Source organism: Battus philenor, unplaced genomic scaffold (genome assembly GCF_028537555.1).
Source record: "Battus philenor isolate CCGP_79_NKW_IND1 unplaced genomic scaffold, ilBatPhil1.0.hap1 SCAF_17, whole genome shotgun sequence".
NCBI classification, from domain to species: domain Eukaryota; kingdom Metazoa; phylum Arthropoda; class Insecta; order Lepidoptera; family Papilionidae; genus Battus; species Battus philenor.
Genome location: NW_027181679.1, coordinates 11,280,778 through 11,297,783, shown reverse-complemented (window position 1 = coordinate 11,297,783; position 17,006 = coordinate 11,280,778). Strand labels below are relative to the sequence as shown.

General features: G+C 32.0%; 2 protein-coding genes across 2 annotated transcripts; one reads left to right on the top strand and one right to left on the bottom strand.

Moving 5' to 3' along the window:
• Positions 1–460: 460 nt before the first annotated feature.
• ZnT86D (zinc transporter 86D) lies at positions 461–5,535 on the bottom strand. The gene is made up of 3 exons (XM_068763047.1): positions 5,061–5,535; positions 4,766–4,983; positions 461–1,614 (listed from the first exon to the last, which is right to left on the bottom strand). The coding sequence occupies exons 1-3, from the start codon at positions 5,248–5,250 to the stop codon at positions 973–975; spliced, it is 1,050 nt and encodes a 349-aa protein (XP_068619148.1). The 5' UTR covers positions 5,251–5,535; the 3' UTR covers positions 461–972.
• Positions 5,536–6,366: 831 nt separating this feature from the next.
• Positions 6,367–17,006, top strand: Rox8 (TIA1 cytotoxic granule associated RNA binding protein Rox8). The gene is made up of 4 exons (XM_068762922.1): positions 6,367–7,414; positions 7,512–7,607; positions 13,187–13,274; positions 15,145–17,006. Exons 1-4 carry the CDS (start codon positions 6,551–6,553, stop codon positions 15,261–15,263), a joined length of 1,167 nt encoding a protein of 388 aa, XP_068619023.1. The 5' UTR covers positions 6,367–6,550; the 3' UTR covers positions 15,264–17,006.

The window sequence follows — 17,006 nt, the reverse complement described above, 5'->3', positions numbered from 1 at the left end:
TGTAACAAAAGTTAAACTTTGTAAATTCATATTCGCAATAAGGCATTACAAGTAAACATAATTTATTGCTGTTCAACACTGTCATTTTGTTTATTTAGATAAAATTTTTTTTAGAGACACAATTAATTAATTTCAAACTTTTACAACAGATATTTTAAGCTATATGTGAAGTGATTTTATTTATAATTTTGTTACTTGTTACTGGTAATTTAAAAATAATATTTTTTTAGAATAACATATACAGTACAAATATAAAATGAAGTGCTTTCATAATATATATGATGTATTTGTTCAAATATCAACAAAACAATAAACAATGTAGTTTCCTTCATTAACATGCTTCAAATCGTTTTTATTTTTAACTATATTAACTCATTCAGTTGATGTTAGCAATTATATTATAAGGTTATATATAAACTGATAAATACTTTTATAGATTATTTATTTTCCAAATTTTAGTATAAAAATTAGTGATGGAATGTTAAAAACAGTGAATGAAACATAAACCAAAAAATATACACAGATTAATAATTATTTTGTGTTTAATGATGTTCAGTTTAAAATAATACTACAGCCAATAAATAATGTGGGGTAAATGTATAAAAAACAATATATCAAACTATACTGCAACATGAACTAGGTATTTAAACCAGTGTTATGTAGAGTGATGTTAAAGAAATTTGTAGTTATAAATAAATATCAGAATGTTATAAAATAAATTCTTTTTTATCACATTTCACAATAAAATTCCTTTGAAATAAACTTTTAAAAATTAGCTTTTGTCTAACAGCGCGCACAATGGGCGTAATTCTATAAATTCCATTCATATAAATATTGCATAAAAAATTTTCTAGCTTGCACACTAACGGACTTAAGAGAAACGTCGGGACGCTTACACTACATGCCTTATATACAAAGGAAAGTTTGCTCCACCGCGTGGAGGTCTGTACATTTGTGACTGACAGGTTCCGATCAAAGGGGAGAGTAGTCCAACTGCACCGTGAGGTGTTTGACACCCGCCTCGCGGAATATCCGCGCAGCCTGCTCCGTCACGTAGCGAGGGTCGACCTCCCGCGCGACCTCTAGCTTGATAGCACCCACGTGAACGTCACTGCACAGAGTCCAGAAGTGCGGCTCTTGCACCGCATGCACTCCGGCAAGCCCAACAACGCGCGTGAACAAGTTGGGCAGGGCGCGCTCGATCGACGTTGGAGTCCGTTGCATGAGGACCCCGGCAGAGTCGCGCACTAGGGGTAGCACACTCGCGGCAATCAACAACGCAATCGCCATGGAGCATATAGGGTCAGCGCGCATCCAGCCGAACATGCGCATCAGTATAGCGGAGATGATCACGCCCACAGAACCGAGCGTATCGGCAAGCACGTGCAGGAACACGCCGCGCATGATGGCGGACCCGGCACCCGTGGGCGCCTCCATGTCGTCATGCGAGTGCCCGTGGTCGTGGCCATGCCCATGGTTGTGGTTGTGAGAGTGTCCGTGGCCTCCGTGCGAGTGGCCATGGCCATGCCCATGCCCGTGGTGGAACGCGTATATTCCCACAAGATTGACCAAAAACCCGAGGATCGACACAAGTAACAGACGTTCGTGTTTCACCTAGAAAATTAATTAAATGAATCAATATGTTTAATAAAAGTAGATAATTTAGCTAAATAATACATGTATTGATTTGTGTCAACATGAAAATTTATTTTTAAACCAGAAATACCGATAAAAAGTAATTTTAAAATAAATAAATTAGCACCATTTTAATACACTTTCGAACGACATTTTTTTGTGTTGCAATAAACGTTCGAGAGTTGGCGGGAAATGTAAAACTGTCATCGTTCGCGATGCAAGCGAATGTCGGTTCTATATCTGTAAGGGTTAATATAAAAATTCCTTGCACGGTGACAATATCTTCTTTTTGTTATTATTAAAATCGAATCGTTTACTAGCAATCGGTTCCGCTTACGTTACTATAGGCAGTCTTGTCTGATTTTCAAATAGTTAATATTCTTTCTACACAAATTACGATTAGAAAATGTTCCTGTTGCAATTCATTGTTACTATCATAAAACTACTAAGATTATGTAATAGTTAAGTGGTTTGAACGGGTATATGATAAGCATTGCTGCTACATGCCGACTTGACTTTCAGTGTGCTCTAAATACAAGTTAATAAGATGTTTATACGGTTAGCTCCGATATTTTTTATCTTAAAAATATTAATGCCTTAACTTTGCGTCAAATTTTAGTCCTTATACCGAGGGCCTTGTAGAATAGTCTACAGAAGTTTTTAATAACTATTAATAATATAATTGTTCTCAAGAAGTGAAATAGTTTTTATCAAAGTTAATAAAAATTTTTTTTAATGTTTCCCTTATTTCGGTTATGTATAGCGCCTTTACTTTTAAAAACTTTTAAGGTTAGTTCAAATTCTGGCAGAGCGTAAGGAATCCTCACTTAAAATAATTATAAGTAATGAAATAAGTCGTTTTTGTATTTCATGCTGCCATTTGCCTTTGAACTCGTCACTGCCCCTATGAGAAGTTCCGGATTCTATCAGAGTTAGTAACACCTCAGGTAGCAATCTATAATTCGGTAGCTCATCTGTAAGATTACATTTACGAGTTGTACACAATTGGTTTATAAGACTATTGAATTTGTATTACATATCTTAATTAACCTTGAAAAACGAGTTTAAATAAACACTTTTTTATTAAAGTTCAAGGTATTTACAATCTCATAGCGCAAATTTCCCTAAAGAACATATAAACATACTTAAGTTCACATGACATAATATAAAACTTATCTATATTAAAATAGATAATTTTAAACAAAATAAAAGGGCCCCTAATCTTTATATACACGAAAGAATAAGCTTGTATCCCATTTTTCATTTATATAGTTATTCAATTGAAGGTCAATTTAAACTAATTATAAAATCTCTGAAGCAATTTTACATTCATTTAAAGCTTGTATTAAAGGAAAGATTGACTAAAAAAGCAAATTATTATATTATATAAGAAATAAACATGCCTCATATTAGTATCATCAAGAAAATATTAAAATTGGCATTATAAACTGTCTTTCTTGTTAAAATCAACATTCTGAATTGCATACAGACTCTCAGTTGTGAAAAACTGGAATTTGCCAATAAACTTACATAAAATTAAGACAACAGTAGTCCTAACTAAAGTTTTATGAATTTTTACTGTCTAAAGGTGCCTTTGGTAATATATAGTTATCAACTAAATCTTGTATATTTAGTAAGTTACAATCCTTATCTTACAGTGTTGTAGCTGATGTAATCACATTGCCAGAGTTTGTGATAACTAAATGTTTTGCGTTATAAATTTACTATTACATAATTAACACTACAGAGTATTAATAGAAACACAGACTGGATTTTAGTTTACTGAAAATAATCAAACATGGGACCTGCTGTATGATAAATAGAAATGAGAAGATCTGCAAAAAACTAATAACACCAACATAACTTAAAATGGCTCATCTAAAATGGAAGTAAGAGTTGTCCAGTGCTCATACTACTAATAGAAATATATGTACACTAAATGGCCATTCAGTAAAATTTTCTTGGGTGGTGAACAGGAGCTGGTATGGTCGACTTAGGTAGACCCCTTACTGGGGTGATCTGCAGCAAGTAAGGAGTTGAGGCACTAAGCCACGACCATTGAAAGTACAGTAGTATGCAAAAGCATTCTCATAGTTTCAACAGAAGGCGTTCAAAAAGACTGTGGGGTTTTAGCCTGTAGGAGTCCAGCATAAACCTTTTACCATAATTAAAAAAAAGGTAGGCCTCTTACTATCAAGGCTTGGTAAGCTAATGGATGCAGTTAAGGTAAGATCAGTTATCATGGCTATCTATCTGTGGGAGAGATCTACGCATTGCTATGGACATTTATCAGCTGACATGATGAAACATAAGTCATCATAGATCATGCTTTTGATTTGGAACTAATTTTAAAGAGATTGAATATCTTATGGGAAACAAGTAAGAAATATGTATAATTTATTAATTTTCATAAGATATTAATCTGGAATATAGTTGATATGCAATTCTCTAAAACATTTATCACCATTATACAATTTTCTTAAAGAAAGATTAGGGCACTCAAGCATTAAGGCACAAAACTGAGCAATGAAAATAATGTGAAACTATAAAAATTTATACATGTACAAAAGAAAATAGATCTTTTTAATAAAGCTCCTGGTTTTTTACTATATTACAGAGTAAAACTTGTATCTGAAGTCAATCTGGGAACACCCTTCTTGACTTGACACTTTAAGGTGTACAAATTTTATAGTAATATTCATATAAATGATTAATTTAATAGTCATTTACTTGTAAATAATTGATCTTGTAATAAAAATTAATGTCTTTCAAATATTTATAACATTCAGACATTTATCATATTCAATAATAATTTAAAATGGTTGCTGATTATTCACTATTCTGTTTTTTTATTAATTTATCAATTGTAATGTTAAAGAGTACTTAAAATCAATGAATAATTATGACACTCTAATCTATGTACAAATATATTTATGGAAATTTGTTAATACTGATTTTATATAATTGGTAGGTTGTCACATTATGTTAACCATAATAATTGCAAGTTTCATTAATTAAAAAATCCAAATTTTGTGTTTATAGTGGCAAGGTAGAGTGTAACACATGGATTTAACTGTTGTTCTTTTTCTAAAAAAATATCCGTTTTATTATAAACATAAAAAAACCTTACCTCTGGAGGCTCAATAGCCCTTTCCACAGCCTCACTCATTATAAAGAATGCAATGAACAAGAGAAACAGTCCATTTACAAAGCCAGCCAAGACCTCAGCTCTTGCATAGCCATAGGAAAAGCGCTCATTTGCTCGCCATTTTGAGACCAGGGATGCAGCTAAACCAGCCACCAACCCCGTGCAGTCAAAGAACATATGGAATGCATCAGAAATAAGACCTAAAATAAAGGTAGTTTAAAATAATATGTATTAAATTCAGTAACACAAATAAATAATTATTTTGCAGTATACTTACCCAAACTGTTTGTCCATATCCCATAAAAGAGTTCAACAAAAGCAAACGACAAGTTTAGTATCAAAAACAGAAATAAATTCCTCGAATTTTTATCTGAATAGATGAGTCTGAGCCAATTGTGAAACTTTTCGCGGATCCCACCGAAGGGACCCCGCGGGAGCTTTGTATCCTTTTGGGTCAGAGGGAGCATCGCGTCACGTTTGCTCTTCAAGTTTTCGACTCACGTCATTTCTGGCCTAATTGGCCAAATAATTTAAAAACACTAGTTTGCTGCATACGTGTACTTCTCTTGCGGTTTATAACCTCTTGTAAAAATAACTGTTTAAGATGTAATGAGAGAGAAATTATAGAATTAAACGTGTTTTATCTATTAGATGCATAATCTTTAAGAGTTATGCATCCTATATCAGATAATTACTTTGAAATTGTGTAAACTTTTTCTAATAGTGTGACAATTCAACCTGTCTTTATCTTGTACACAGACTACCACTATCAATTGTCTATTTGACATATGCTTAAGTTCTCTGTAATAAAACTGTTTATGTTCACTTGTTACAATATAAAAACACAAATTAAAATTATGTATTTACGAAATAATCTCTTTAATCAAAAATGAAAACCTTTGTGATTAAATAACTCAACATTACAGACGCCAAATTCTTTTAACGTGTATTTAGGAATTTATAATTTCGATTATTTATAAGTTCCAGTTGGACAGGTTTAAAAGGCAAATGAGTACAAACAAAAACCTTAAACTATTACATCTTAAAAATTAATCTAATATTGAATATTATCCAATGTGGCCATACTTCAAAATATAATATTAATCAAATTTGTTTTTATGGCTAAATTTAAAATTGTGGCATTCTTTTTATCCGTTTTATTTGTTGTCTAGCTGCATCGTGCAATGCCAACACTAACTTCACTGCAATTGGTCGTTTTGTAAAATGTTCGTTAAACAACCAATAACAACACAGCAGCAATCTGTCCGATATGTAAATAAAATAGCACATGCGATGATTCATAAACTTTCAAAAGACACACGTTTCCGGAAAAGTTTATTATTGTGTCTATGTTCCATGCTCATATTGTTTATGGCAAAGGGTTTCGATAATCTTAAATAGTAATTAATTTTAAATGTAATATTAATATTGATAGATAATAGCTATATTAATATTATAAACAGTTGTTCAAATAATTATGAAATTTTACAATTTGCGTAAGTTGACAAATATTTTTTCGCGCTTATAATTCAAAATCATTCCACCGGAAATTCGTCTATAGATGCGTTTGTTTCCGAAAAGTGAACGTTTCACGAGTCAACAGCAACGTCTTTCGGGAAGTTCTAGGCGCTGTTTGCGACATTTTTCTTTCTTTTATCCGTCATCCAATGTTTTGTGTGATGAAATAACACGTTGATTAGCCAGTAATTTCGATATTAGTGTTCATAGTCGTAATAAAGTAAACGCTAGATTACGATATAAGCTAATATGGGCGACGAAAGCCACCCGAAAACTCTCTACGTCGGTAATTTAGACGCAAGTGTGACAGAAGAATTTTTATGCGCGTTGTTCGGGCAAATAGGCGAAGTTAAAGGCTGTAAAATAATACGCGAACCCGGCAACGATCCTTATGCGTTTCTCGAGTTTACAAATCACACGGCAGCAGCTACAGCCCTGGCCGCCATGAACAAGCGAGTGTTTCTTGACAAGGAAATGAAGGTTAACTGGGCTACGAGTCCGGGCAATCAACCGAAGACAGATACAAGTAATCACCACCATATATTTGTCGGCGATTTGTCGCCGGAAATTGAAACTCACATACTACGTGACGCATTCGCTCCCTTTGGCGAGATTTCTAACTGTCGAATTGTGCGCGACCCACAAACGCTCAAATCAAAAGGTTACGCTTTTGTATCTTTTGTAAAGAAGGCTGACGCCGAAGCCGCCATCCAGGCGATGAACGGCCAATGGTTAGGATCACGTTGTATACGTACAAATTGGTCGACACGTAAGCCTCCCACCAACAGGCCCAACGAAGGAGCACCTAGCACTAAACGAGCTAAACAGCCTACATTTGACGAGGTGTACAACCAAAGTTCACCGACAAACACAACCGTGTATTGCGGCGGGTTCACAAGTAATGTTATCACTGAGGAGTTGATGCAGAGCACGTTCTCACAGTTTGGTCAGATACAGGATGTTAGAGTGTTTAGGGACAAAGGCTATGCATTCATTAGGTTCACAACGAAGGAGGCTGCAGCACATGCAATCGAAGCAACACACAACACAGAAATTAGTGGACATACAGTTAAATGCTTCTGGGGGAAAGAAAATGGAGGTGGTGATAACCAGGTATGTTTTGCTAATGTAATAACGAATTTTAATGTATTTTTGGAGGGAATATATGTAAAGTTTTCTGTTATTAAACTTTGTTTCTTTAATATTCCAGAGTACGAATAACCCACCAGCGGCACCTGCAGCTATGGGTGCACAGACACAATACCCTTATGCATACCAGCAAGGAATGGGTTACTGGTATGCTCAGGTAAATATATCCACCAGATATTGCTTGCTTTGACTATTATCAAATATTGTCTCCTTTAGTTCCTACTTATTATTAAATATATAGTTTATTTATTTTGTACTATCTAGGGGAGAAGCCAAATTAGTAAACACACTGGTCATTAGCCATATCAATAAATTTCTAATTTATTTGATAATTTTATATGTAAATGTTCATATTCCTTTGCTATATTTGGTGTAGGTTATATATAGCATAGGAGGATATTTATTAAAGGGATTAAAATTTCTTTTTGTATAACTTATTGTATTTTGTGTAAATGTTTTACATTGCTATATATATTAGATTATGTTATTTTGATTTCTTTCTATTAACTTACCATGCCTTTCACGCATAAGGTCAAATATCACTTAATAAAATATAACATATTTATTAATATGCAGTGATACTTCAATATTTTGATTAATTTTCAAAATTTGTTTGAGTGGTGACATACCACTCATAGACATTTTTATATTTTATTTTACATTAACTTTTTAATGTAAAATAAAATATAAAAAGGTAAATATAAGGTATGTAATATAAACTATAACAATATAACAACTATAATACTTCAGATAAAGATGGAAAGTGTGACATACAAAGAAGAAGTCTTTGATATATTGATTGTCATATGAATCTTGCAAAGTAATTACTCTTAAATTGAATCTTAAACTGACATTATTGTTAGATTTTTAATTGCTCTTACAGGCCGAGGTAAAATCTTTAGTAAAATGTTTCTTACATAAGCATCATATTTTTATCACATAAATTATTTCTGTTTACACTTGCTTTTTACTTATACACATTTGGAAGTCCATAATAAGTAATTAAAAGGGTTTGTTGAGTGCTAGTTACAAATTTTAATGATTACTCTTTGTGGTACATATGTAGTTGTTTATATTTCAAGTTTGGAGTCCATTTCTAAGTGATTTTTAAGTCAATTAACGGTACCAATATCTTAAGTGATTAAAAAGCTATTACTCTACCAGACAGTAGATAAAACAAGATTGCATAATTATGTCAAATATTAAAGTTTAGAAATGCCTTTTTAAAATAATACTATTATAAAAAACTTCTTTATTTTGTCATAAGTAATGGAAATTGAAGTAATGAGCTATGTAATGCGTTTGTATGTAAAAAGATGTTCAAGCAAAGTGTGTACTTGTAAATATCCTTTGTTGATATTTATACAACAAAGAGAAATATGGTGTGAGTCACACTTCTTTAAGTACAGTCATATTTGGTTCACTAATGGCACTTAAAGGAGGAAAATTGCTAATCACTCTCATTTTGAAAGATGATGCTTTTGAATCTTGAATAATATTGAATGTAATAGTTACATGTGTATAATGTTATACTATCCCATAAATTAACGTCGATTGTAAACTGCCAAATCCCTAACAATTTAAAAAAAAATGTGTTTCAGCACATATTTTAAAAATTTAGTTGGATACACCATGTGGTTTTTTTATTATCACTACTAAAAATCTATACATTTCATATTTTTTTACTTTGTTGTAAGATAGTAAATCATTTTAGTATTTATGTTCATATGTTGTTGTGTTGTGTTTTGGTTTCAACTTGTGAAATTATTTATCTCTCATACCTATAGTAATTTTCTTATAAATGCTATAGTCATTTTTCATGAACATGTTAAAAAAAATTTTCTAAGTTAAACTATACTTCATGCTGCTATAATTCACTATTTTAGTTAGACACAAGTATATATTAAACTGAATAATCCATGATATACTTATTAAGTTGATTTGTTTGAACTTGAACTTTGAACTCAAATACACAATGCTCTGTGGCCTTAATTATGACGTCTATACATTTTAAAACTTAGTAATTTATGTTGGGGTTATGTAGTCATTTGGTTTAATACCATTCTTAACTGATTCAATAAACTTTTGGCTAATTTAAATGCTATCCAATGAAGTTTTTTGCAATGTTATGAACATTACACTTCATATTACACTTTCAAATACAGGTTTTAATGTTTCAGAACTTTCATTCTTTCCTCTGTTCATATTTACATAGAGTATTGGAACATATAATATATATAACCTCTAATCTAATCTATGTGTCTCTAATCCTATGTGTTAAATGTAATATGTAAAATATAATTCAAATGCTATATTTTGTTTCATATGATGACTATATTATTACATATAACTTTATATATAAGGTTTTGATAAATTATTAGCCAACTTTAAAAATAGCCAATATATAGTTACTTCCGCAAATGCAGTAGTAGTTGTACAATAAAGTGCACCGCCCGCCAGCCCGCTGATAAATGCGCATGCGGCAAACATTGCGAAGTACACAACCACCACTGTTAAATCACTCAACACGTGTTTCACCCCTCCATGGGGCATCTTCAGGAGCAATGTTACACTGATTAGTGCCAAACAGAGTCATTGTAATTTAAAAATAGCATTGCACAAGATCAAAACTATGAATAGTTTGCCTTTTGTTAATTTATATTATTATCCATATAGCATCTTTTACAGTGGATATCTTGGGAGAAATGTCACAACAACAGCCCAGTTTGATATATTGAACATATATTGATTTACCTTATCTTAAAGATACTTTCGATTTTAAGTTACTTGTGTTGGCATTTAGGCATTAACAATTGTTGGCTCTTTCTCTTGTTCTTGATTGTATATTCTTGGTAGAGCAGTCATTATGTTCCATATTTTCATTGTATATTACCTTCTTTTTTGACCAAAGTATTTTGCATGTGCACAAATTTGCAAGGGTTTTTGTAGGATTTCTTTCACTTAATCCATCTTTCATCAATTTTGATGTCTTTTTAATTATTAACACTCTTCCATAAATAACAAGTCTCCATAGCAACTCAAATCTTTATTTTTTATAAAACATCTTTCTTCAACATCTTTTTATATATTATTACAAAGTATATGAGTGAACAATTGTCAATAGATATAAGTTTGTTTTTTGGCTTGACATTTACAGCATTCTTCTCTATCATCATGTCTCCAAGGCATTGGTGTATCTGGTTTTCTTTTTTCATCATACATGTTTCTATTTCATAAAGCCATAATGCTTGCTTTTGTCAAAAATATACTATATTTTAAGACACAGTTGCTATGTGAACTAGTTATGTTATTTAATATATCTCATATACTATTGCTTATTACAATACATTGAGGTGCGATCCTCATACACTTAACTTGCCTATAGTGCTCATAAAAATAGCATTTTGTACAATAAAGATAATACTCTCTAAATTCTTGTACTAACTATAAACAATGGTAATTGTATGGTATGGTATCATTCAACATATATTTTAAAATTTTCTACTTTTAATAAAGATTTCTACAGCAATTCAAAAAGAATTTGTAGACTCATTACTTAGTTATAATGCCATCTATCAATTCTAGGTTTATTATCGCACCTTTGACACAAAACTATAAAAAAATACAGTTGAAGTGACGGCATTTTCATACATTTATATTTTGTATTTTTAAAATACATTGTGATTACCAAACAGTATATAAAATATTTGCATATTTTAGAGGTATTAGCATTATGGCCAAAATGGTCTTATTGTCAATTTTTTTACATAGTTTTGTGATTGCAAAACATACAATTGCAAACATATATTTGAATGAATAGAGCCAATTATTATATTTTCACTTCTATGTACATGTATGTTTACCTATAAGTACTTTATGGCAAACAGCCAGTTTTGTCTGGTGTTGTTCGTAATATATATATGTAAAAGAAATGAAACATCCCATTTTCCATACAATGTTTTCATGAATTTTTTGTATGTTGATGTTCCAAAGTATATAGTGTTAATTTAAATAGCTAGGAAGCTTAAATCTGTGTTTTATAATTAAAATATCTGTCAGCCATAAGTAGTAACATATGAATTCCTTATATATGTATGTGTTATTAGAAATTGCTTGTAATCCTTCAGTTTTAACACAAATGTTACTATCATTAACTATGTGCTAAAAGTAAGACTGTACATAGTCATTTGAATGCATTGGGACCAATTTAATATATATATAATGCAGTCATGTTGTAAAGTTTTTAACTGTATGTATTATTCCGTGCGTAGTATGTAAATGAGGTTCTTGTGTAATTCTCAAATTTAAATAATTACATGGAAAAAAACAAAAAAAGTAGGTTAACATCTTATGTAAGAAGTGAAAATGACACAAACTTTTTGTTTACACTTAATCTTGGGCTGTTTATATAAGAAAAAATAAATTTCTCAATGATTTAAATGTTTACTTTAAACTTGTAGAACAGTAATTTTGGATGAAATTAGTTTATATTTGAAAATATCCAGAATAATTAGTGATTTAGCGATTACTTTTGTATGAAATTGATAATTTTCATGTAGTTATTGTGTTATAGTAAGAAATCAACCATGTTATAGTTTTTGCTCTTGAATAACGTAAAAATGTTAAACATGCAATCATCAATATAACTTGTGTTGTGTTTCTACTACTTTATCTAATTTTTCGTCATTAATTAATATTTGAAACTTATTCAATATGTTGATTATTATTACTTATAAAAATATTCAGAGAATTCGCAAAACCTTTAAAAGTTTTTTGGTGAAGGTTACAAATAATTATGTCCTTGTATATAAATATCATTGCTTCTTTGTCTAAGTGTTTAGAATCAATATGACATGTTGTTTACTAAATTTGTTTATTGACTATCAAATTTTATTAGCAAGTCACAGTGTAATTAAGAAAATAAAACTGATTTCAGGGTAATAAATTTATTTATTAACCTTAATAGTAAAAAACAAATATTTTAATATATATGTTTCCTGTTTCATTTAGTATATAGTATAGGGGAGACTAACCTTTTGGTAGTTTAGAACTCATAAACTTATATAATATATTAGTTAATTTAGAAATATATATATGTTTTAAATTGTAATTATTTAAAATTTTGTGAATAACTGGTGACAGCACTTTATATTAATTCTTTCAGACACTTGTTAGTTAATATTGATTCTCATTTTAGCTTCATGATTTTATGTTTTTAAATATATAAGGGGTACCGCAAAGTAATGTAATGCTTTCTTAAGTTAAATTCACATGGCTACATTTTTAACAATTTATTTCTAATCAACATTATAGTCACCTTCATTATCAAAAACCTTTTGGCATCTAGTATGCAAATTTTCAATATCACAGTGGTTAAAATCAATCAGGTTTTCTGTAAAATATGTCATTAGAAACGACATTACTTTCTGGTCCCCCTAATAATAACATAAACTTTGAAAAAGTAAATTGAGTATATTTATTGAGATCCTCAAATAATGCATTAAAGATCTGCATGTGGCTTAAGTGCAACAGGTTGGTCCCCTCTGTTATATAATAACACTAATAATAATGTTATTATATTTTTATTGCAATAAGTTATAGTGTATAATATTGTTTTATTACATTTTAACTTATCTTCCATTGATTTTGATTAATATCGAAAATTAATGTTGACTGTCATATTATTATAAAAATAAAATATTGAAGGATTATAAAGGTTTCGTTTATCTTTTACAGGGGTACCCTGCTCTACAAGGATACATGCCGCCAGGGTATTACCAACAATATGCCACTGCATATAGCAATCCGCAGGCTGCTGCAGCCGGTAAGGATCTGTATTAATAATTTATCAAAGTCTGCGGGGACAAAACATGAAACAATAATTATTAGATTGTTTATTATTTGTGAAAAAATTATTTTTTGGATCGGATGTATTATACATTAATTTGAAACAAGTGAGCTATACATTCATCCATTGATACCTTTTTATACCAATAATCAATTGCTCTGTGTGTATGTTGCTTGTAGAGGTGGTCACAGCTGGTTCATGATTGTCAGACAATGTTAATAGTTTTATAAATTTATTTTTCATCTAGCAATCTGCATTGGGTTCACTGGACAGAGAATGTTTTGTAATGTCAGAGAGAACGGTTGTATGTCAAAAGAAATGTAAAAAAGCTAATACAACTAAAACTTAACATTGTTGCAAAAGAGAATAATAAAAATATAATATTTATTAATACAAAAAATATTTAAATCCTTGTGATTTTTTTGTTTCTATTTGAATTAGTGCAGATATAATAATGCACAAGTATAATAGCATTACTATCAACGGTTATCGCTTATCTTTCGCCGCCTTATCAGCGCCATGATACTGCTATTCTATGCACTGCCATTTTTAAATTAAATATTCTGTTCGTTTTTATGTAAATAGACATTGTAGCTTTTTATTATTGAATATTTTTCAGTAAAAATAACCAAAAATAAAATTAAACTTGTTTTTTTAGTTTCAATTACAACAATTTTTTTCCTTAAATTGTATACATTTTGTTAGAATTTTGTATTAACTATATTGAGGTGATTACATCGTATTTATTTCACATAAACAAATTAATTTATTTTACATTAAAATCTACATAGGTAATGGTATGTTTCGTTTGCACGGCAAGGCATATGCCTCCCCCAAACATGGAAGGATATACCATAATCCCCATACTTGGTAGGTGATCACAGTGTGGTATTATGGTATGCAGAGGATACTGCTGGCTGACTCTGGAAACTTGTTTGTGAGCAGTGGCAATCCTGTGTAATGAATGCACAAAGTGTAAAATATATATATGAGTTTAACCTGCAAGTGTGTAATCTACCATTACCACAGCTCTTTAAACGAATTATTGTTTATTATTTGTCCCTGTTGATTTTGTACTGCCAAAGTTCTTGACCTGTCGTATTCCAATAGAGTTTCAGATTGATCACTTCATATAAGTTGATTGGAAATAGGTGTAAGTGCTTTAACAGTTTTTGGTGACAAAAGAGTTGAATGTTCACTTCTCTAAAGCTTTCACACCTGTAACAAATCATCCTGTAAAGCGAAAAATTATTGCATGTCATTACTTTAGTACATTATGTTCAGGAATTCATACTTTTTAGTTATATGTAAAGATGGCAGACAAATGATAATGAAGAATAATAGAATCATCATTTCAGCCATGGGATGCACGGGCCTCTCCCATAGATTTCAAATAGGGCTGCTTTGGTACAGTCTGCATCAATCTTAATAAGGTTGTTGGTCCATCTAAACTTTAAATGTTGTTTGTTTGTGTAAAGAATAAAAGTTATTTATTTCATTTGTTATTGAGGTACTTAGTGATATTAAAAATAAGACTATATAAGTTATATATGGTTTATATGTGATGTGAATGGCTTACTACAAGTTACTATTTAAATTGTATTGTGTTAAAGAGAAATTAAGAAAGTATATGTTGACTGTAGCTTTTCAATTGTCAATATATGTATTGCATGTTCACAAAAACTTAGAAAATAACATTCAGCCGTTCAGTTTCTTTCACATGTTCTTCTCAGTTCTGATGCATTTCATCTGAACAGTTGGTAGCGACTCTACTCTTAAAACAGATGTAATTCATCACATGTTGAATAAAGAATTTTTTGATTTGATGGTTGTTGTTGTGTTGCAGCGGGCTACCGCATGAGCATGCCGGGCGGCGGTGGCGCCGGGGCATCGTGGAGCGGAGCCCCGCAGCCGCTGATGTACGCCTCCGCAGCCATGCCCTCCGCGCAGTACCCCTCGCAGTAGCGCCCCACCGCAGCCCCGCCACCCCGAGCCTGCGCCCGCGTTCTTTGACACTGCTACTGTCCCAACCAATAAAAACACACGCACACTTCACACATGCGTCAGACGAACCCTGACTGACGCCTTTTAGGGTGCTAATCATCACATCCAAGACTAGATCAAATTTCTCATTTTCTCATTTGATTGTTACAAGGAATTTGATCTCTGGATGCATGCATATACATTACAGACACTCAATATTACACTACTCAAATCTAAATAAGGTTGATTATCACTAAGAGTGTAACCCTTGGGCTACGATAGTGTGCTCCAGGGTTAAAATTAAATAAGGTTGATTAAACAATTATGTAACTAGAGACTTAACAATTTAATCATACAGTGCTATATTAAATTGTTAAGGTTGGCAATTGAAGTTGATTATTTAGCATATCTGATTATTCTTGAGTAGTGTAATATGGGAAAGCATATGGTGAATCATATCAGTCCTTTGATTAATTTGAAAATATCATATCAATATCTGACCATAAGTATTGCCCCACCTTTGTTTTTGTACTATGCTCTCCTAGTTGTGAAGTGTAAAAGCTAGGAGATTCATTTATTATTTCTCGCCTATGGTTTCTTTTCACACCATAATCCAATAGCTTCGGTACATTCCATTCCACATCATGCCTTTGACCTTTTGTGAGGTCACTTTTCTTTTCTTGGTCGGCATTATGCAATATTTCCTTAGTTTCTATTTTTTCCAGTGGTATATATGTAAAAATATATTATAATTCTTCCTGTCTCACCATAGTGTTATTGATTCTATAATCAAATTGAAGTGCCTATTGGAAATGTTTGTTATCAGGCGTGACCGCTTGATTTTGTTATATACATCTTTTTAAATCTGAGAGACGAATTCTCAGATGCAAAAAAAATGATGTTTCTACGAGTGGCAATTTTTTTACCTGTTGCCTTACACATCTACTGTTTCTAAAGAAACTTTCATATTTTCATATGTAGATGTAAGTAAACATCCCACTATAGGACCTGCACAAGATTAGTTTAGGTTCTGAAAGCTTTAACATGATCATGTGCATCCGACGTGTTGTCATCACAACATTGCAATGGAGGTGAAGTGAACCCGGTTTTTACAAGCAGTATTGAACATACTCATAGCTACATCACATGGACATGCTAGTAGAGTCAAAGAACGCGCTCAGTGTCCAATGTACCCGGAGGTATACAAGCTGTGGTACTTGTTGGATGACCGAGGGCGGGAGAGCCGCGACGGCCGCTGTGGGCTCGTTAGCCGATCTACATAGATAGGACATAACGAAATAAATTATAAATTTTTAAAAAAAGTTATAAATATATAAAGGGGGGGTTTGATGTCGCGAGCGGAGGAGTGAGGCCTCGTGTACATACGTCGATATTTATTGAGCCCGCGCCGGCAGACTGAGATGCATTCCCGATCCCGACGCGCCAGCCCGTTTCGCGTATTTATAATTATTAAGTTCGGCACATGTTGTTTTGTTTGACCTGAATTGTTATGATTTATTGTATGGAAACACTGGTGTGTCAATAAAGCAGTGGGTCTGGGACACCGGGTGTTTGATTTGTCGCCGGAACACGCGCCGCACCGCACCGCGCCGTACCGCGCTCGCCTCTGGGTCCAACGTCACGGCCATGCAACCATCGGACGAGAAGTTATTGTAAATTCTAAACGTCATTTTGTAAAAGGAAAAATAAATAGTTTAAGTTTAA

Coding starts and splice junctions, on each gene's coding strand:
- ZnT86D (XM_068763047.1), bottom strand. CDS start 5,250: ATGCTCCCTCTGACCCAAAAGGATACAAAGCTCCCGCGGGGTCCCTTC. Junction 4,984..5,060: donor GATATGGACAAACAGTTTGG/GTAAGTATACTG, acceptor CCTTTATTTTAG/GTCTTATTTCTGATGCATTC. Junction 1,615..4,765: donor GGGCTATTGAGCCTCCAGAG/GTAAGGTTTTTT, acceptor TTAATTTTCTAG/GTGAAACACGAACGTCTGTT.
- Rox8 (XM_068762922.1), top strand. CDS start 6,551: ATGGGCGACGAAAGCCACCCGAAAACTCTCTACGTCGGTAATTTAGAC. Junction 7,608..13,186: donor TGGGTTACTGGTATGCTCAG/GTAAATATATCC, acceptor TATCTTTTACAG/GGGTACCCTGCTCTACAAGG. Junction 13,275..15,144: donor TCCGCAGGCTGCTGCAGCCG/GTAAGGATCTGT, acceptor GTTGTGTTGCAG/CGGGCTACCGCATGAGCATG.